The sequence below is a fragment of the Ambystoma mexicanum genome, chromosome 12 (genome assembly GCF_040938575.1).
Source record: "Ambystoma mexicanum isolate Mex_15411 chromosome 12, UKY_AmexF1_1, whole genome shotgun sequence".
Taxonomy (NCBI): domain Eukaryota; kingdom Metazoa; phylum Chordata; class Amphibia; order Caudata; family Ambystomatidae; genus Ambystoma; species Ambystoma mexicanum.
Window position 1 is genome coordinate 872,036,976 of NC_090936.1, and position 20,753 is coordinate 872,057,728.

Below are 20,753 nucleotides of genomic sequence, written 5' to 3' on the forward strand. Positions count from 1 at the left end.
CCAACTAGGGAACATAGATTCCCCAACCATTGCTGAACTGTAGTTCAACCATGAACAAGGCTGGTGAAGTGAGATATTCCCCAATGCTTCAAGATGTGAAGATTTCAGAACTGTCTTTCGTCCACGGGAATGGAGTCACCCCTTTGGGCTATAAAGACCTTGTTTTCATTTAGTTTAAAACTTAGATTGTAAAGGACAGAGTTAGGATTCTGACATTGGACATTGGAACTTTTGCTTTGGGCATTCTGACACTAGTTATTTCAGTTGAGGCAGGAAAACCCCTATTAGGATTGGGGCAAAATAGGGTTTTCTTGAAAGGTTCTCACTTGAATACAAATTTCTAATAATCACCATGACCCCTATGTGTCAGAGTCTTACTTCTGCACCATTACAGGACTTGGGGAAAATCAACCTGTAATGTTTAGATAGGAATTTCCACCAATTTACTGCTGACATTTATGTTGGTACTGGTGTAAAGCCATCTTTCTTCTGTGACGAATCCCGAGATGTCATCACTTCTCACAGAGAGGGATCCCCTTCCCATGAGGCCAGAGAGGCGAGGCTGCTACCCGATAGTCCCCCTGGGGGTGGGAATGTATGTATTGCTCTCTCCTTTTGATTATTTCTCTTTCTCCTACCCTACCAATCCTCCCTTTACCAAACCTATGTTTTCTGTTTTTTAACTATTGGACGATATTAATTCGGTGTTGTAATGGATAACAAAACTGATGGTTCGTTTTGTTTTAATTTTTGTATTGGTTTATTATCAATGTGATATATAATTTCTATGATAACAACATGAGTATGTATGTATGTGTATGTATATATATATATATGTATATATATATATATATGTATGTATATATGTATGTATGTATGTATAAGCAGCCCTGTCATGAAGAAGACCAAATGGTTGAAACGTGTGTCAACATAAGGCAACACACACAAATAAAAGTCCAATGTGACATACTAAAACTGGAGTCAAGTCAATAAATACAGTCCAATGGGACAGGCGCTAAGGAGTGATAGACCTCGACATGTTTTACTCAATAAGGTATGGGAATGCCTTAGATCACTCTGTGTATCGACAGTCCACTTTATGAATTACAAGCGAGTGGTAACCGCAGAGACACATCAAACCCCACATCTGTTCAAAATCATATCTAGGCACTTGTTACATTGACAGTGGAGCCAGTACCGGGAGAAAAACCTGTTAAGAGGAGTCGCACAAGAGATGTGTCCATTTCCAGGCGGGTGCAAAAGCAGGTCGACTTAGTTAAAGAAACATGTTTCCATGTGTTTTCTGAAAGTCCAGTAGGACGGTACTTTGCTGAGTGCAATGGTGAGATTGTTACAAAGCTTAGCCATTGTCACAGGGAAGTTGGAACCTACTGCACACCTGCGATTGAACTTGGGTACTTTGAGATAGTGGCAGTTCGCTGATCTCAGTTGGTGAGTTGGGATGCATTTCTCAATGCGTAGGGAGAGGTATGTTGGAGCACTGTTCGTGAGGCATCAATGGGCTGTGGAGAGAGATTTAAACTTGATTCTTTCACGAATTGGCAGCCAATTAGCGTTTTTTTCTTGCTTCTGAAAAAACACTAATTGGCTGCCAATGAGAAAAGAACTGTGTTGTGAAATCAAATACAAAGAGTAGCCAGCGGAAGGGAGTCATTCCCCTGGTGTTGTGAACTGTGAAACAAAAAACAAGAGAAGCAAGGGGAAGGGAGTCTTTCCCCCTGGTGTTGTGAACTGTGAAACCAAGTATAAAGAGAAGCCAGCGAAAGGGAGTCTTTCCCCCTGGTGTTCTGAATTGTGAAACCAAATATAAAGAGAAGCCAGGGGAAGGGAGTAATTCCCCTTGGTGTTGTGAACTGTGGTCAAACAAGTAGAAGAAAGGCATGGGGAAGGGAGGCACTCCCTCTGGCATTGTTAAACCCTGAAACCAAGATACCAGGAGAAGGGAAGCATTCTCCTGGCAACCAAGAAAGACCAGGGGAAGGGAGGCATTTCCTCGGGTTGTGTAAAACTGGGAAGTCAAGATACCAAGAGGAGCTAGTCATTCTCCTGGTAACCAAGACCAAGGGAAGGGAGTCAACCCCCCCCCCCCCGATTGTGTTGAACTGTAAAATTCAGATACTAGGAGAAGGGAGGCATTCTCCTGGTAACCAGAACTGTAAAGACTTTCTAACACGAAGTGTTTAGAGATAGACAGTGGGTCGGTCAAGGATAAGTGTTTGAAATGTGCCTTTTATGATGGAAGACAATTTGGACGTGGGGAAGGGAACCATTCTCTCTGAAAAGAAACCAACACCCAGAAGTGAACTTTTATCCTCAGTTCAGATCAAAGGAGTCATTCTTCTGGACTGTAAGGGAGGTGTGATATCACAAGTATGACACTGACACAATAGATACAAGTTTCAAAACCTTTATTCAATTTTTGGGGTTTGAAAAAACTCCTGCTTTGCCCTATAACTATGATGAGAGTAGTTTCTACCATCAAATTGTTACGCTCACCTGGACCCGGACAGCTGCGGTCTCCACCAACGTGATGCGTAGTGAAGAGATGACAGTCTGGACTGGCCCGCCTAATCTTGTCTGCTGGACTCGTAGAAGTATTCTCCTGCAAGTGGAGAAAGGGATTTAGCCACCCGTGGACTTTAGTGATGGCCCCCCAACAGTTCTCGCTCTCCCCACCAATCACCTCCGAAATCCCCTTTTGGTAACCTCACGTTATGTTTTTAAATGATGAGCTCTCCATCCTGCATGGCATGCAGGGGCGCGTAGATACCAGTTGCTTCACTGGGTTGAAGGTACTGGAGGAGTTCTAGAGGAATATTGACTCCAGTGTCTATAAAGTTCAAAGAGTTCAATATGTCCGATGTTCACTCTTGTTCCATTCCCTCGTTAGGTTGCGGCTGGGTCCAAAAGAATATTGCCTGGAGGCAGCTGATGGCGTTCAGGTAAGAGTCTGTATTACCAAACACTTTCCGGTAAAAGTTGAACGAGTTTAACTTGCTGTTTTCTCTCCCTTTATAGGTGCGGCATAGGAAGATGCGGCGAATTAAAGAATAATACCTCCGGTGGTAAAGCAGGTAAGCCTATGGTGGCAAAGAGATTGTCTTTGTCGGTTTTCTCGGCTCACCTTGTTATTCCTTTTGTTTTCCCCCCAGGTGCTGGGTTTCGACGAAGAAAATGATGGAGGGAGCGCCGAGTCGAAAGGTGCGGTGGACTGGTGAGTATAACGCGGCGCTGCTGCTGGCGAAGCGACGCATGCTGAAATAATGTCCTTTCCAGGCTCGGAGATGTGCTGGGTCCGGAATCAGGTAAGGAATCAAATAATGTCCGTGATCTAACCTCTTCTTTCATTTCCTTTTGTCTAGGATCTACGGATTCGAGGCGGGCGTGGCAGAAGACTGGATGCTGACTTGCAGACACGGTGAGTGTCACGCTGCTGGATGCAGAATAACGCAAAGCATGGGCTGCTGTTCGGGCGTGGTTTAAATAGCCTGCAAAGTAGTCCCAGGTAAGAAGTTCCCCAGAACCACACCCGAGTAAAAAATAGTCCCTGTAATAAAATAGTCCCATCCAGGCCTCACGTTGGCTTGGACTCATTTGCAGCATGGTATACATAAGGTAAGTAAAGTCTATGAGCCTGGCGCCTATGGCGCCAGGACTGATTTCTATGATGAGCCTAGCGCCTAAGCACCAGGACTGAATCCAAACAGCCCCCAGCCTGAGCTGTTGGGGTTTTAATGAGTATCTGGATGCCTGCTCCCGGGGCTGATGGACCCGATCTGGATGCCTGGGGGTAGGCATCATGACACAAATAATATAGAAAAACAGTCCTAGTCCGTGTTTGTCAAATCAAAATAACCTATACTAGCAAAACCTAATACCTGCCCTATCTCTCATACAAAAAGTGTGTAAAAGGGAATATGTATGCAAAGGAAAATCAGTGTTATAACCTAAAGGATCAAGATGGCAGAGTCTGCTCTCCTCCCCATGTTGGACAGCACGGAGTAAGGCAGCCCCCGTAAACATGATGACACAATCTGGCTCAGGTTCTCAAAACAAGGGGCTGTTCAAAACGTGGGCCGAGGCCCACTTGACCTTCCACGTTAAAGTCACTTATTCCTGTTCACAAAAAGTTCTTTCACAGTTCAACAAAAACTTCATGTAGCTCTCCCTCTCCGGCTCAGACCTCTCAAACAACAAGTACCTGATTCAACGTTGATCTCGCTCAGCTGGGCTTGGACCCTGCAGTCACAGCACTTGCAGGGGTTCCCTTCTCCAAGCTTTATTCACATTTGTTAGGGGATTCCCTTCCCCTAACTTATCACACTTCTGGTCTCCCTCCGTCAGGGATCAGACCTTTCACTGATGTCGAAGACTTTCAAATGTGCAAGGCATTTACTATAGACCTCCGCAGGACCACTTCGACTTTCTCTTCAGATCACACTATTGTGTTATTTGCCCCAGTGTCTCTTGGTCTTGGTAGTTCAGTACCATAAGCACAAATGTTCATAGAAATCTTTCTCTTGAAGCAATCAACTTTTAACTTCCTCTTTCGGCTGGGTTCATTTTGACCATTGCACCTTTCAGAGTTCGTTCACTTTGCTGCTTTATAATAAGATATCACATACTTCACAGAGACTTTTGAGAGGTATATTTTCTGTCGCCGGACCACTCCGCTACTCTGTATCCCTGGCATCACAGTTATCAGTAATTGCAGGGATCTCTTGGGTTTCTCTACCCTTTGCACTCATTCCTCTGCCAGTCGTTCTCCTCCAGTTGGTTCGTCTTCGCCCCGGAAGTTCTACTCCTTCTCGTGTTTCACCTTGCTCAGACTGTATCGCTGTGTTCCACCTTTTATCTGTGTGGGGAGAGCTAATGGGTATCAGATGTATGTGATTAAAGTCAAGTGCCTGACTTTGCCTGACCCGATTAGCAGGACATGTCCAATGAGATAAGTAATGGTTAGCCTCTTTACTTTGTCTCCCTCTTCCTCAGGCCATTGTTTGTGCATAAAGGGGTGGGTAGTTGGGACATTGGAGAATCCTATAGAATAGAATAGGATGGGGCATGGGTATGGGAAAGTGGGCGGAATACCGAGTCTCGCCATCGGCTGCCTCATCCCTACTCTCCGAAGACCCCTCACCCAGGCGATCCTCCCGCACTAGTCCACCCCCAGGGTCTGGATCCAAAGGTGATGGCCGTACCCTGGCCGCTTGAGAGAGAGAGAGATCCCCCGGGGACTAGTAGGTTAGACACCCTTTGGTTTCTTACAGGACCAAGATCTACCTCATCTTTAGTTTAGTTTTAAGTGTAAGGGACATTATTATGATTTTTGACACACAACAGTGGATTATTGATTTACACAGACATTCTGCCCAAACCCTTAGTATTTTAGTGGAGGCAGGGAAACTCTTCTTAGAGATAGGGAAAGTTAGGTTTTCTCTTTGTTATATACTTATTCATTAAGAAAATAATCACAATACCACATGTGTCAATCTCCTCCTTCTGCACCCTTACATTTCCCTTTTGTGAGGGTTGAGGGATGGTAGGTGAATTTCCTTGTGATGGTTTTAGGGCCCCTGTTGTTTATGCAAATCCTCCCTTTGATCAGGAATCACGGTAATCTATGGAGAACTGTGGTGATGTGCCCATATTTTAATTGAGTAGCTCCGCGGAGGGCAACTGTTGGGTGTTGACAGCTCTCAGATTGAGAGAACTCTTGAATATGAATGCTAGTCCACCCCCCTTGGTTTGGTTAGTGTCCCTGTCACACCTAATGATGGAGTAGCTGTCGGGGATGGCGAGGGTTAAGGCAGGTCCTGACGCCGCATGTAACCAGGTTTCATTGATTGCCAAAAAGTCAAGGTTTTCAGTCACAATGAAATCAGCGATATCTAGCGCGTGAGCAGGGACCGAGCGGGCGTTAATGAGCGCGCCTTTGAGTTTGGCTTGGTGGTTGGGGGTGATGGCTGACAGGGCCTCGGTTGTTGGTGAGGTAGCTAGTGTACAGGTATTGTTCAAGCCGTTAGTAGCATCATCCCTACTGTCTGTATTCAGGTGGTAGGACCAATGGTGACATCTAGTTGATAATCTTTGGTTACGGACTGTGGTGACACAGGGTTTGCTCAGTGGGCTTGGGGATAAACAACTAGATGGGCATGACGGTGCGGTTTTCTCTGTGGTAGGTTTGGGCCTACCAGTGTCAGGCGGGGATGTGGGGTAGTCGTAAGAGGTGATGCTGTTACGTGGCGTGGTTTGTATGCTTGAGGGGTAATAGAGGCGAGAGTTCTCTTCACCTTCTACCTTCTGGTTTGACAACCCTGGGTCGCCTTCCCTCCAAGTACTGTCACGAGGACGATTGAATATTCTTGTTACTTGATATGATTGTTTCTTGTAAGGGACTAGTGATAATGTTTCTCTTAGTGTGCCATAGGGGTTATCCTCTTCCCCCACTTTCCATACACTGTTGGTTTTAGAATTTCCTATATTCTCTGGGACCCCCAACCATAGGCTCAGCCACTCTTAACACCTTTAGGGTTTTGGCTGCAGCCCTCTGGTCGGTCGCAGGCTTCCCCGGGTCTTTCTCTGCTTCGCCGGTGCTCTTGGGCTCCTCTCGGCATGCTGCAGCAGCTCTGCAGCTTCTGACCCTGTTAGACGTTTTTCTTCCAATCGGACCGTGTGATCCTGCAGTGCTGCGCTCCTTGTGCATTTTCCAGCCAACCTCTCGGTTTGTGCCATGTCTGGTGGAGATTGCCACTTCAGCGTCTCTGTTCCTGGTTTTACTCCTGCTGCTTTCCTCCCTGAGCACCGACCCCTCTCACGGTTCCTCTCCAGAGCATCTGACATTCAGGTGAGTCAGTTGCCAGATTTTTATCTGTATATGGTAACTTCTGTGGCTGAACACTAGACCACTCAGAAAGGTTGATCTGAGTGATCCCTGCGGATACGCGCCTCTTTCTAGTCACAGATTCTAGATTTGGATTTTCATGATAGTCATCCCTATTCTTCCTCATCTGTCCTTTTAACTTCTTGCATACTATAGAAGTATATGTGATGGGAGGGTAGGAGTGAAGAGACTGGGGGTGAAGGAGAGGTATAGGTCTTTGATGGATGCCTTGTTCTTCCATAGTCGTCACTGGTTTCGCAGGGGGTTTACCCTCCCATGGGATCCACCCACTGAGTACCACCACCAGGGGCACTATCGTCTAGCAGCCTCACATCCCTGGCTTAATGGGAAGGGGCTCCTCCTTCAGAAGCAGTGACGGCATCCTGAGATTCCTCACAACATGTGTGTGAAGGTCGGCTGGGATAAAATACAGCTGATCGTTCAGAGCTGAAATTTCTCTAAACGGCTTTAACCTGTGGTTCCATTGTTAGGTCACTGTTCCGTCTATGCCAAGGTTTGAGTGTTGTCTTGGGCAGAGTTCAGGTTCACTTTTCATCTGTCCAGTGGATTGGTGTGGTTTTTTTTGTTTGTGATTTGTTGAGGATTGTGTACTCCGTTTTGCTTGCAGTGAGTTATGTATGTTTGTAGACATCTAGAAGTCCACATGTTTAAGGCATGTGTGGAGGTGCACTCTGTTTGATCTTTGTGATGATGATTTGTGTGTCATCTGTGCAGTTGAAGCATGAACGCCCTGAGTTGTTAATCTGTTCCAGTAGTGGGCTCATGTAGACTTCAAAGGAGTAAAGGCAAGAGGCTGGATGCCTGGGCTGTTTCTCATGTCAACCTCTGGGGAAGTGATCTGAAGAGGGCGTTATGTGTTTCAGTACTCTTTTAGGAATGGGATGACCCATCATAGTATTATTTTTCTTTTTTTTACTTTAGGATGAGAGTTGAAAGTGGTGGAAATGTCCAGTATAATGAGTGCACGGGCGAGTTGCTGTTCGTGTTGTTTTAAGGATGTTGCATATCAAGTATAGTGTGAATTCTGTTCCTCTTGTTGGCCTGTTCCAACTTGTGAATCGTCGAAGAGGCTCTTGTTTTTAAACTTATCCCAGTAAATATTGGTAGATGAATTTCTCGAAGAGTTTGGAGGTGAAAGGTGTGTGTTGCAGATGTGTTGGCAGCTTGATGATTGCAGGGTTCAGCTGTGCTTCTTTGTTTTGTTTTTTGCAGAGGTGCAGAACTAAAGCAGTTTTGAACTTTGATGGAGGCATTGAGGAGGGTTAGCAAGGCAGGTGCTTGTCTGGATTGCTTAGTTACTGTGTTTTAGACATTCAGGGATGGCAATCTTCTGGTGGGCCTGCTGGATTGGTAGCATTGATCGTGATTAGGACATCCTGGGTGGAGATGGGACGAAAGGCTGTTAGTTTTGGGGTAGGTGCTTTTGCCAGTTTTGTTTGCCCTTCTTGAAATAGCTGAAATCTGCCCTTTCCTGTCCAGTTGGTCTTGAATTTGAAGAATTTTAGTACTGAAGTGTGTTGAGGTAGTCACATATTTCTTGAGATGGTGTTGGTGTTGTATTGCAGGCTGCATGGTTTTTTAATATGTGGAAGATTTTTCAGACTTCCTACTTACTAGGTTGTGCTGACTATATTTTATGTGCATATTGGGCTTTCTTTACTTTGGCTTCTGTTCAGTAGAATCAAACCTGTTGATGAAAGATTGATGCATGTATGAAGGTAGTTTCCTCTCCACATTTTTACAAGCCTTAGTTTTTTGTTTTTCATTAGATTAGATTAGATTTGGGGGCGGGCGACTAAACCATTTGGCAACTTCTTTTGTGAGAACGTAAAGACTTTTTTGTGCTTTGCTGTCAAAGATGTTGGATATCCAGTTATGGATGTTAAGTTGGTTGCCCAGAATTCTCAGCCTTTTTTTTAACGAATTGGGACCTTGGAGCTTCATATTTTCCAGGAATATCTACAGTTGGATCTCTTTTCATGGTCTGATTACTACTGGGAGAGCTTTGGTTGATTTTGTAATTGGTGGTGCTACCATGAAGACGCGAAACGGAATGGAGGGCTGGTCTCCCCAGGGTAAGAAGACAGGGGAAGAGACATTGGCGACATGCTCATTGAAGAGGCTGTCATTTAAGGGATGTGCAGATTCGTTGGTGGGCCCTTTAATCCATTGTTGGAGGTGTAGCGTTCTGAGGTTTGGTGAGAATAACTTGTGGCAGTGTTGTCCTCTTTCTAGACAGAAATTGAAGGCTCCCTGTATGGTGAGGTGTTGGTGTTCTACCGAAAGGTTAACAACCTGGTCGCTGAGGTTGTCTGCAAAAGACTGGTTGTTAGACGATGGTCTGTAGATAAAATGGAGGCTTAGTGTGGGCGTTTGAGGTGAAGCAGATTGGGAGTGATTCACAGTCCAAGATGATGTCAGCATGTGGCGATTTCACTTTGATTGTGCCTTTCTGTAGAAGCGCAATTCGTCCTCCTCCTCGCTTGCCTCTTCTGTTGGCAAACTTGACCTTGTACCCTGTGGGGATTACCTCGTGCGTACCTGTGGAGAGGTGCTCTGAAAGACTGTTTACTGTGATAAAATAAAGTGGGCGTTTTTAATATACAGAGCTCTCTATTACTATTTCCATTTCTACTGCCATGTTTTAGATTGCCCCATGCTTGCTATCTTAAATGTGCTTGAAAGTTGTTTTCTTTTATCATTGTCCCTTTTCAGAGTATCTGTGATGGGCATTCGGCTATGCTCAGCATAGCGGGTGCTCCCATTTAATGCAGACCGCTGAACGTCTGCGGCACCAGCTGCAGTTAACCTTCTGCGCTTCTTTTCATGTTATTTGCCTGTGCCCAAGCCATGAGGTCAGGATTTGTAACTGGCATCCTGGCTCTGGAAATACGCATGCTCAGGTAGCCACAGTTACTTGCAATGGAGAATTGAAACATGGCAAGTATTTCAATGCAAAACCAGTCTTTACTTTCCAATGGGCTGCAAGCATTTATTTATTTATTTATTTATATTTATATAGCGCGCAAACAGCCCAGGGGCATTGAGGCGCTGTTACTTGCAAGAACTTCGTTACACAGGTACAGGCATGGTAGCGGTCGTTGACACATTGTGAATACTACAAAACATCATACTGGTGTTACAGATATTGCACATAGTCATTATATTACAATTTGTGCAACGGGTCATATGATAAGTATTCATGCTGATGTGTAGGGCCTTATGTGAAGAGGATGGTTTTCAAGGCTTTGCGGAAGGTGGTGAGGGAGGCCTCACCTCGGATAGTGGGAGGTAGGGCATTTCAGTGAGTGGGTGCAAGATAAGGGAAGCTGGATCCGCCCACTCTGGCTCTTTTTACTAATGGCACAGAGAGCATGTTGGTATACAGTGATCTGATTGGCCTTGTAGTGGAGACGGGGTGGATCCTTTGTGAGAAGTAGGCAGGAGCAGTGAGGTACATGCACTTGTGGGTCAGCGTCAGAGCTTTGAAGACGATCCTTTCCTTTATTGGGAGCCAGTGGGCTAATTTTCTGGCCTCAGATGTGTTCTCTTTTAGCAATGCCTTGGGCTGCCCGGAGAGCACTGGTCTGTATAACTTGTAGTCTCTCTAGGTTTTTATTGGAGGTTCCTAGAAAGAGTATATTGCAATAGTCTAGCCTAGAACCAGTGATGGCTTTGGCTGTGTTGGTGCAATTCTCTTTGGAGAGAAAGGGTCTGGCTGCGTTGATTAGTTTGGCATGATAGGCAGCTGCGGAGGCTATTGCGTTGACTTGTCTATCCATGGATAGGCTGGAATCCAGGTAGACTCCAAGAGTTTTGACAGAATCTGAGACAGGAATTTTGATGGTGTCAATGGTGAAGTGACTGAATTGGGAGTCTAGATTTTTTAGCGTGTCGGGGGAACCTACCAGGAGGAGTTCAGTCTTGTCAGAGTTGAGGCATAGTCCATTATCTGCCATCCAGGCTTGGATGGTGTTGTAGAGGTTGTTGAGGGTCAGGGAGTCAGTGTCATAGTTCCCAGTGAGGGTGAAGAGGATCTGAGTGTCATCGGCGTAGTTGGTGTAGGAGATGCCCATAGCGTCGAGAATGAGGAAGAGGGGTCGTGTGAAGATGTTGTAGAGGGTGGGGGAGAGGCAGGAGCCTTGGGGCACCCCACAGAGTATGATGGTTGGTGAGGCGGAGGCTAGGTCAGAGAATACTTGCACGGTTCTGTCTTGTAAGAAGGAGGTGATCCATGCTGTGGCCTCTGGGGAGAATTTGGCAGTAGAGGAGAGGTAGTGGCATAGGACACCATGATCTACGAGGTCGAAGGCCGCGGATAGATCAAAGAGTAGGAGAAGTGCTGGTTTATCCATGTCTCTAGCATCATCCATCTGGTTTTTCAAGTCAAGTAGGGCGGTTTCGGTCCCGTGTCTGGGACGGAAACCAGATTGGCGGAGTCCAAGGAGTTTGTTCTCTTCAATGAAGTGCTGAACCTGCAGGTAGGCTGCTTTGTCCAGTATTTTGAGGAGGAAAGGGAAAGTGGTGATAGGTCTGTAGTTGTTGGGGGAGTTGGGATCGAGAGTTTTTTTTTTTTTAAGAGGGCGGACCCAGGCTTCCTTGAGGGAGGAAGGGACTTTCCCTGTGGCAAAGGATGCAATAACAAAGGCTGTCAGGAAGGGAACTAGCGTTTCAGTGCAGTCTTTGATAATGGAGGCTGGGCATGCATCACCTTTGCAGTTCGAGGGCTTGATGTTCTTCATTATGTTGTTGATGTCTTTTTCCTGAATGGGTTTAAAGGAGAAAGGTTGGGGGGCTCCGGGGCAGGTGGTGGGACAGGGTTGTGCTTATTAGGAAGGGCTTGTTTAGTGGCTAGTATTTTGTTTTTGGGGAGGCTTAGTTTGGTTTGCATGGCCGGCTGTATTTCATCACACCACTCAGACTGTCTTTGGTGAAATTTTGGGGGGCGGAGTGGGTGTCTCAAGCTCCCTAAAAATGGCGAAGATTTCTTTTGTGCTAGATTGGGCTTCTGAGATTCTGGATTCAAAAGATTTGGCTTTTGCTTGGGTGATTGCCTTTTTGTATTTAGTGGATTGGGCCTTAAAGATCATCTTATCTTTGTCAGAGTGGGACTTTTGCCACTGTGTGAGTGCAGCCTTTTTCTCATTGCGGAGTATGAGGAGGTCAGGGGTGAACCATGAGTTAGAGTGGGTAGTGGGTTTGGATTTGCGGGGTTTGAGAGGGGCAATGGAGGTGATAGCTGCTTTGATGGCAGTCTAATAGCTGTCGCAAGAGTTTCTGGGTCTGTGGAGAAAGGTGGTCCGAAGGCTGGGCCTTGGAGGAAGGGTGGTAGCCTTACCTTTGTGAGCTGGTGGGAGCTTCTGGCGAGGCAGGGTGGGAGCGGTTGGGGTGAGGGGGCAGCGGAGGAGCTAGTTGTGAGGATGTTAAAGGTGATGATGTGGTGGTCAGACCATGGGGTGGGAGTGTTTCCTGTGATGAGTGGGCAGTTGTGCTGTGCGATCCTGTCGATAGTTCTGCCCTGGCGTGTGAGTTGGGCTGAGGATGGTGTTCTTGTAGCCTAGAGCCTTGAGAGCTGAGTCAAGGGATTTGGCTGCTAAGTCCTTACTATCCAGGAGACCTAGGTTGACATCCCCAAGGAGAATGGCTTTAGACTGTTTTTTGAGGTTGTCAGAGAGGAGGTGGATGAGAGAGGCTTGAAAGCCTCCTGGTGGGCCTGGAGGGCGGTAGACTGTGTGCACAGTAATGGTGCAGTGGGGAGAGAGGGTTATTTTGACTTGGAGGTAGTCGCTGTTGTTATGCAAGGATTTCTCTACCTTTCTGATAGAGAGGCAGTCTCTGGCAATAATTGCTACACCTCCACCTTTAGAGAGGCGATCTTGTCTAGTGATGGAATAGCCAGGGGGTAGGGCGAGGGAGAGCACAGGGCCGGAGGCCTCATGTAGCCAGGTTTCTGAGATCATGAGCAAATCGAGGTCATGGGTGGTTAGGAGGTCATGGATGTCTAGAGCGTGAGCATTAATGGACCTAGCGTTAATCATGGCGCATTTCAGATGGGGTTCAGTAGTGGCTCTGGGGGGGTTCATGCGGAGAGAGGGCGAGGTGGAGGGAGTGGTTGCACTGTGGGAGTTGGGGGATTTGCAGATTACAGGTTTTACACTGGGGGCTCATTTTCAGTGGTGGTGGACACGTGGAGTAACATTTGGCACAGTAGCATTCAAGATACCACATGTGTATCAATGTGATCAGGAGGCCAGGCTGAGCCCCTTAACTCGCCAGTCAGTGAGCGCTACTACTAGTGGTACCTTGGTGTGGTGGCATTCTTAGACACTGATCATCACTGTTATTATTTCTAATGAAAACCCAATGCTTTGGGACGCAAGTGCTTTTGACTTTGTAAATGATACATCAATCTCCCACCTTTTAACAAGTATTTGAGACCCCTGTAAAGCTAACGTAGCATAGTTTCCCACAGAGTTGATTACGTTTCTACACCAACTTTCCAGGATTAAATCCAGAACAGTAATTTTGTACTAATTAACGTTCAATTAAAACTGTAATTACGTGTTTCAGTTAACTGTGCATTTGATTGGTACCATAGGTCGATGTCCTTGACAAGGTTGACTGGAATGCTTGGATGCACACACCAGGAATGCCACCAGTTAAACCAGAGTAAGTATCTGACATTTTGTTTTCTTCTTTACTCTTACTTCTATCATAATAACAAGAGTGAAAAGCTTGCTTGATAATATCACTATAATAACAAAATTTCCATTAATGCTGGTTTTTGTATTGTTTGTAAAATGAAGAGTAACAGAGGCGTGCAATTTTTTTTTAATTATTTGTATCAGCTGAATTGAATCAACCTTTCAAATATACAAAATCATAAAACAAAGTACATTAAAAAATCAGTTTTTAACAATTTTTGCCGACATAGAACAAAACCGACAATAACATAATTAACATTTATAGCTAATAAACAATCAGAATACTAAAACTGTACATATCACACATAATGTATGTTAATTACAATATTGAAGATAAAAGATGAAAGAAAAAAAAGAGGCGTGCAAATTAAAATTACATTTACATATGTAATCATGCATGCCGAACCATCAATTGTTTTCTAGCTGTCCCACACCAAACAAAATGCAGAATCCCTAGTTCCTGGTACCTCCAGTATTCAACCGTTTGATGTAATCTTCCTCAGTTCCCCATCCTTCACCTTGAGTGTTTGAGAGAACCTTCCCCATCATAGTTCATCCTCATGCAACTGGAGACATGGGTAGAAGATATGTAAGCAGGGCTTTAAGTGGCCCAGGCTATCCGGGGCAGTGCCCTGGCAGTTTTTAAAAAGGGCTGCCGATGCCCTGCCGGGTTCCCCCCAAGGAACCCTAGAGGCACCAACCCCCCTCAGGCAGCCATAGCTACATGGCATAAAGGGCTGCTTGTGGGGTCGACGCTTCTGATTAGGAAAACAGGAGCGGTGCCGATCTCACAGGCAGTTCTTTAGCCACGAATGCAGCCCTGACTGCATGGGTCGGAGCTTGTGATTAGAAACCGTAGGAAAGTCGACACCCCAAAAAGAGGAATGATGGCATTGTACCCTGCCTCGCCTGTTATTTCGCATAGACCCCTCCCACGGCATCCCTGTAATTCCACATTGCCGCAAGGTTAAACCAGCTGCCTACAGGGTTGTGGATATGTTGCATTGAAGGGCTACCCGGGGGAGGGGAGGGTGGCGCTGATTGTGAAAGAGGCAGGGCAAACTTCTTATTTCTTTTTGTGCACCTTCCTCTATAGTTTCTTTATTTCAGGCTCTGACCCCCGAAGGCCGCTCTGCCTGTGGGGGTCGGAGCCTGTAATTAAGAAACAATATGAAAGGTGACACCCCAAAAAGAAGAATGATGACAGTTCGCTCTACCTCCCCTGTTATTTCACAAGATGTGGCACCCCTCTTAGGCAGCCCTTTAATTAGTTGCATGGTTAAATGCTCCATGTTCTGTTCAAGCTTCTGGCCCCATCAGTTGTAAAAGAATGCTCGTTCCCTGTCGACTTATTCATCCCATCACTCCAACACAAACAAACATTGGCACCTACGGCGGAGGAGCCTACCTATCAGGTTGTTTGGATCATGGGCTGAATCCCACTATCCCAGCTTGTGTTACAAGCAGCCTAATGGCTGCTTCCCTGTCCTCCCCCACACCGACCCTCCCCTAGAGCCGAGAGCGCCAGGGATGTCGTTGCTCAGGCCGAGCCAGGGCCACGCCAGGGGCTGTGGCCTAGCTCATGGGGCCAAATGTGAGCCTAGCCAGGGAAATGGATGTGCAAAACAGGCCCTGGCACAGAGCCCCAGAGATCTGTGTCAGTGGCTGGAGGGGCATAGAAAAGAACCTGTGGTTTCAGAAAAGTGGTGCGAGGGGACTCAAAACTCTGGGTGCTAAAAGCAATAATACCCGAACCGGTGCCCCGGATCGGGAGTTTATGGCGTCAAGGCCCATCGTATAACTTGTGCCCTGAGCCATTACCACCCAATCCGGCCGGATTGGGTATTATTGCTATAATACCACTTGGTGTTTCATACCTTCCTCCTTTCCCCATCTCTTTCAATCTTCCAATGCATTCCCAAAAAAATTATAAACCATTGGTATCTTTTGCAGCCTTTCATCATCTCCTTCCTTTACACCCTAAATGGAATTAAATATCTAGTGTTTTCTTCCACGTTTTCTGCCTCATGCCCTTTACCGGCTGACCTAACATAACAAATACAGTGTAGTTACTGCAGCCCTTCACATCGCATGCAAACAAAGCATGGTATGCATGCATCTCGCCATCACTCAATACAATACAATACGTTTTTTTGATTCACCAGTGGAAAAGCCACAGTATGGACAGTCTTGAGCCCTGCAGCCAGTCTAATCTCTGCACCTGAATCAGGACTATCTGTTCAATAGAAAAATTCATAAACTAGCAGTGTGTGATTCAATAGTAAGTTGGGGGTATAGTGTTTGTGTTTAAAAGTAAAAAAAAACTCTAAAAATAAAATAAAAATAAAATAAAAAACGGTTTTCACTATACAATATTCATGTCCTCCACTCTTCATTTGTGTCTTTACAGGTATGATATGACCATGTCGAATGCCTGTATCTCCCTGAGCCAAAGATGGAGCAAAGTGAGTTCGTCGAAAAAATAGCTTGCCGATTTTTCTTTTGTTTTTTTTTGTTTGTTAAATTGACATAGGTTCAACTACTCACTGTTGAAGGCATTTTTTTCTTCAGCTGACACATAAATCCACTTTAGTTTATCTGGGCCCTACTTTTTCTCTGATTATGAAGGTTGACTTTCGAGTAGGCTAGCTGATGAAGTGCGCTGCAGGGGAGAAATAATCTGGCGATTTTTGTCTAGAGAATGCTGATATTGGTATACAGAATGCATCTAGTGCTATATGTGGTAAAATAACAAATGTATTCTGTTTTGAAAGGTTTATAACAATCCCAAAGCAATTATAAAAGGATCATTTTCTTTTTAAATGTGTGGTGCATTGTAGTTTGAAAACAATTACATTTTTAATCTGTTGGGGTGAATTAAACGGCAGGTCCTTTGTCAAGGTTCCTCCAGCCCATATGTGTGCGCGTGGCAGTGGACTGTACCACAGACTGTGCTTGATTCATGTACCGGTGTGGCTAAAAGAAGTATGAATGCTTACCCAATAAACCCTCACTACTCCCTCCGGTGCAGCACTTAGTTCACCTTTTTCCTCGTTACAACCAAAATGAACTTAAACCTTACCACTGTCCTTTAATATCAGTTCTAACAATATATTTAGAGATTACCCTTGACTTGGGGAGTTCACCCCCCAACCCGTTAAAGTCCACACAGTATATCATTTGTCTGATTCAGTCTAGCCCTGTCTATGACTCATATTGAACCACATAGATCCCAAAATGTAGGTACAAAAATAGTGATATAACTTTGGTGCCCGAGGCATAGCCTGTGGACATGGACAGTGGCACGATTGTACGAGGCATGGCCAGTGTTTGATTGTTTATTCGTTATGCGCTTACACGTGAGTGTTTCAAAGCGAATGCCAGTGTTCATGGCTTATAGCCATAGGCAGTTTCCTCATTCAATGAGGCATGGGCTTTGGCCATGCCTCAGGCCCCAATAACCAAATCAGAGTAGACATATATCCTTTGTCGAGAACCAGGCCGACTGCCCCGGCACTGAATGGGTTTGTAGCAAACCTGCGCGAGGGGCATCAGCAAGGACCTGAAAGCATGCTTTTGCAAATCTATCCTGTTTTTTATTTTTTTTTCCAAAGTGTCAAAATGTATTTACAAAAAATAGGGATATAACTTTGGTGCCTGCGCAGTGGGCCTGGCCTTCGGTAAGGAAAAATGTCTACTCTGATTTGCTTATTGGGGCCTGCAGCATGGCCGAAGCCCATGCCCCATTGATTGTGCACACTGGCCATGGCTGCAGGCCATGAACACTCATTAGTCACATTATGGGGGTATAGTGGACACTGGACCAGAATGCAGGCTAGGTGCAGTGGATAACGGGGGTGGTTTGGTGGGGCTGGGGTCATGTTCGAGCCTCATGCCCTAGGTGATTGTACCATGACTTGCATCCCCAGCATGCACTGCTGAAAACACATCAGTATGCGCTGCAAAAAATGTTTGTTAAAGGAGGTTTATAGTCCTGTCATATATGTTCAAAGAGGAATTATAAGTAACCTATATTGCAGTGTGTAACATCATAAAAATATGAGAAAAAAACGTTGTTAAAGGGAAGTTATGGTTAGGTTGCACAAATAAAAACCTGTGAAATTCATTGAAAAATACTTTGTTAAAGGCACGTTATGGTTGCAAGGTAAAATCGAAAAACCAAACAAATCTGCCAATTATGGTAAGCTATGCAACCATAACGTGTGCCACGACCATGCACTGCTAAGTCTAACACCCCCAGGACATCAAAGATGACATCACATATGACATCAGTTCTGATGGAAAGTCCCAACAAGGGGTTCTATTTAAAGTGTTGCTAAGAACATATGAAGGGTGATTGGGAGACCTCTCAGGACTACTCCATGAATCACAAAAGGTACTTATTGAAACAGAAACGTTCTACTGAAGTTTTGGTGTTAACACAGCAGTGTAGTAATACATTCACATAGGCAATGGCTGCAGAAAGGACCAAAGAAGTCGAGTATATTTAATCTGATGTTTGGCCTGTAGAATCCTAAATCGAAGCCTTTTAGAATCTTGACTAATGCTAATCCTGGAATTAACAGATAACATACAAGAATACACACATGTGTTAGTACAAAAAATATATCTGGAGAGCATCAATGCACACAAATATGAGGTACGTACAGGGAAACTCTAGTATATATATATATATATATATATATATATATATATATAATTGTCTGTCTGGGGCCTGCTTATTGTTCCATGTATGTGCACCATGAGATGAGCTCAGGCCAGACCCTAAGGAAAGTACCTTAAGAACGTAGCACAAAGTTGAGGTCAACATATACAGCACCTTTAGAGTATGCATCATGTTTAAAATGCAGTATGACCAGATCACGCCTTCTGCTTAAAATTCTCAATGTCCTTGAACAAAAACAGCTGCCTTGCCTATGTGATGTCATTATTGATGCCATCAATTATGCCATTTGTGATGTGAGCTTTGATGTCCTGGGTGTTAGTGCGAGTTATGGTTGCATAACTTATCATAACCTGCTCATTTCTTTGGTTTTTCGATTTTTTTCCTTGCAATCATAACGCTCCTTTAACAACATTTTTTCAGTTATATTTTTTTATGTATTTGCATTTATTGTTGCACAAATTGGCACTTCCAATAGAAATGCTGTAAGTGGAAAAATAACTGACTGCAGCAATCGCTTATCATGATGCTTTATAACAAGACAGAGTGATACATGTGTAGTTTGAGATCCAGTTAGTGGAGGGGTGGGTAGTGGGGTGTGTGTGTTGAGGTGATGGTGTGAACATTAACCGGGGACAGCATTTGCTGACAACATAAAATGGGATTACTCCAAAAAACGAATAAGAAAATAATCGAGGTGGAAAAGACAGTTTCATTTTGGTCGAATGTTTGTGAAATTGGTGCCCCTGTAAAAAAAAAAAAAAAAAAGGGGGGGGCGTGATAAGGGCATAACTTAAGATAGGGGGGGGAAGTGTGAAGAAAAAGTGCGAAAAGCCCAAAAATTATGTTTGTAATTCGACCCAAAAAAAATGGGTCTTTTCCAGCTAGATTCTTATTTTCTCATTTTATTCACGTAGATCCCAAAGTACAATATATACAGGTAGTATGATTTAAAAGTGGTTGTAAAATACAGCATGTGTACATTAAAAAAAATAGGGTAGTGGGGATCAGGATCAGTGTAGATGGACTAAGTGCTTGGTAGAGCATCTTTCTGGAGAGAGGAGATGGATTTTCAGGGTCAGGGGCAACATGAATGCAGGGTTAGTAGTAATAATATGGATGTCAGGGGGTGGGCATTTAAACCAAAAGGGGAAAGGAGGGCAACAGAGCAGAAGCGTAAGGAAACACAGTGGGGAATAGACCGTTTGAGGCACTGAATTGAGAAAGGATTAGGAGGATAGAGCGGTAGTTGACAGTATTGAATGCTGCCATAAGGCTTAGACGGACAAGGATAGATCAAAGCTTGGTATTGTGGGCTGTGGTTACAATGTTAGACATGCAGGTCATGGCTGATACGTACAGGATCAGTTGCAGTCTTTTTGAGGATGGAAACTGCTGTCTCTATTTTGAAGCAGGCTTGTAAGATCCCTGATACAGGGGACTGGTTGAAAACAGAGGAGATAAGAGGTACCAGTGCTTTCATTGTTTGAGGAACAAAATGGACAAGCTGAGGTAGGTTGGCTGATAAGAGAATTTGGGTCTAGCTGGGGCATTTGAGGTATGCGATAAAGGATAATATAGATTGAGAATCAGAGGAAAATCAGTGAAGAAGGTACGAGTTGGGAGAGAGCAGATGTTAGTTTGAGTGTCACATAGAAGAGAGATCTTGGAGGAGGGCAAAGTATTTACCACATAAGAAAGAGGACATTGAGTGTGAGCAGCAGGGAGGTGGTGACCGGGGAGGGCAGTATGGCCTGAAAGAGTAGTAGTTTGCAGGGGTGGGGTCAAAGTGAAAATAATGGTTGGCAAAAGTGCTAGCATTGGCTTTGCTAAGACATTGGTCAATGCAGGGGCAACAGCCTCATAGAGTGTGTGGAGGAAAGAGAAACTGTTTGCGCCAATGCTGCAGTGGGACATGCTTACTAGCGCTAAGGCAGCAAATCTCAGTGGAGGTACAAGGTGAGGGCTTGCAATGTTCAAGTGTTGAAAAGAGTAGTAAATGGAGAGCTAAGGGCAGAGTTTATATCGAGAACGACTTACTAAACCGATAAATACTGGAGTATGACAAGTGTGAGTAGAGAGGACCAGACCCACCACTACATAGGGTGCTTAGGCATAGGCGTCAGGTTTGGACTTGACATATTGAACAAGAATTGTGGAGAAGGGAGAGTGGAGGAGAATCCACCACTTTGAAATGGACAGTTGACTGGTCAGATGGATAGATGAGGTGATAGAAATACAAGGTTGAGGGAATTGCCATAGATGTAGGTAGTTTGCACATGAAGTGCATTAAGGGAATATGTGGCCGGAGCGTAGGTATTCAAGCTAGAAGTTGGGGACGAGGTGATTTTTTTTAAGGTTGGTTGAAGTTACCTAAGACAGTAATCGGAGCCTCTGTGGGAAGGGATTCAATAAGCAGGTTAAGATGAGGGAGCACAAA

The 20,753-nt window shown here is 44.9% G+C and overlaps 1 protein-coding gene across 1 annotated transcript in view; it reads left to right on the forward strand.

Moving 5' to 3' along the window:
• The window catches only part of LTA4H (leukotriene A4 hydrolase), a 590,002-nt gene that overhangs the window by 461,606 nt on the left and 107,643 nt on the right, over nt 1–20,753 (forward strand). Inside the window, exons 14-15 of the mRNA XM_069629348.1 lie at nt 13,524–13,594; nt 16,040–16,094. Of these exons, the coding sequence (XP_069485449.1) occupies nt 13,524–13,594; nt 16,040–16,094 (126 nt within the window). The remainder of the gene's footprint in view (nt 1–13,523; nt 13,595–16,039; nt 16,095–20,753) is intronic.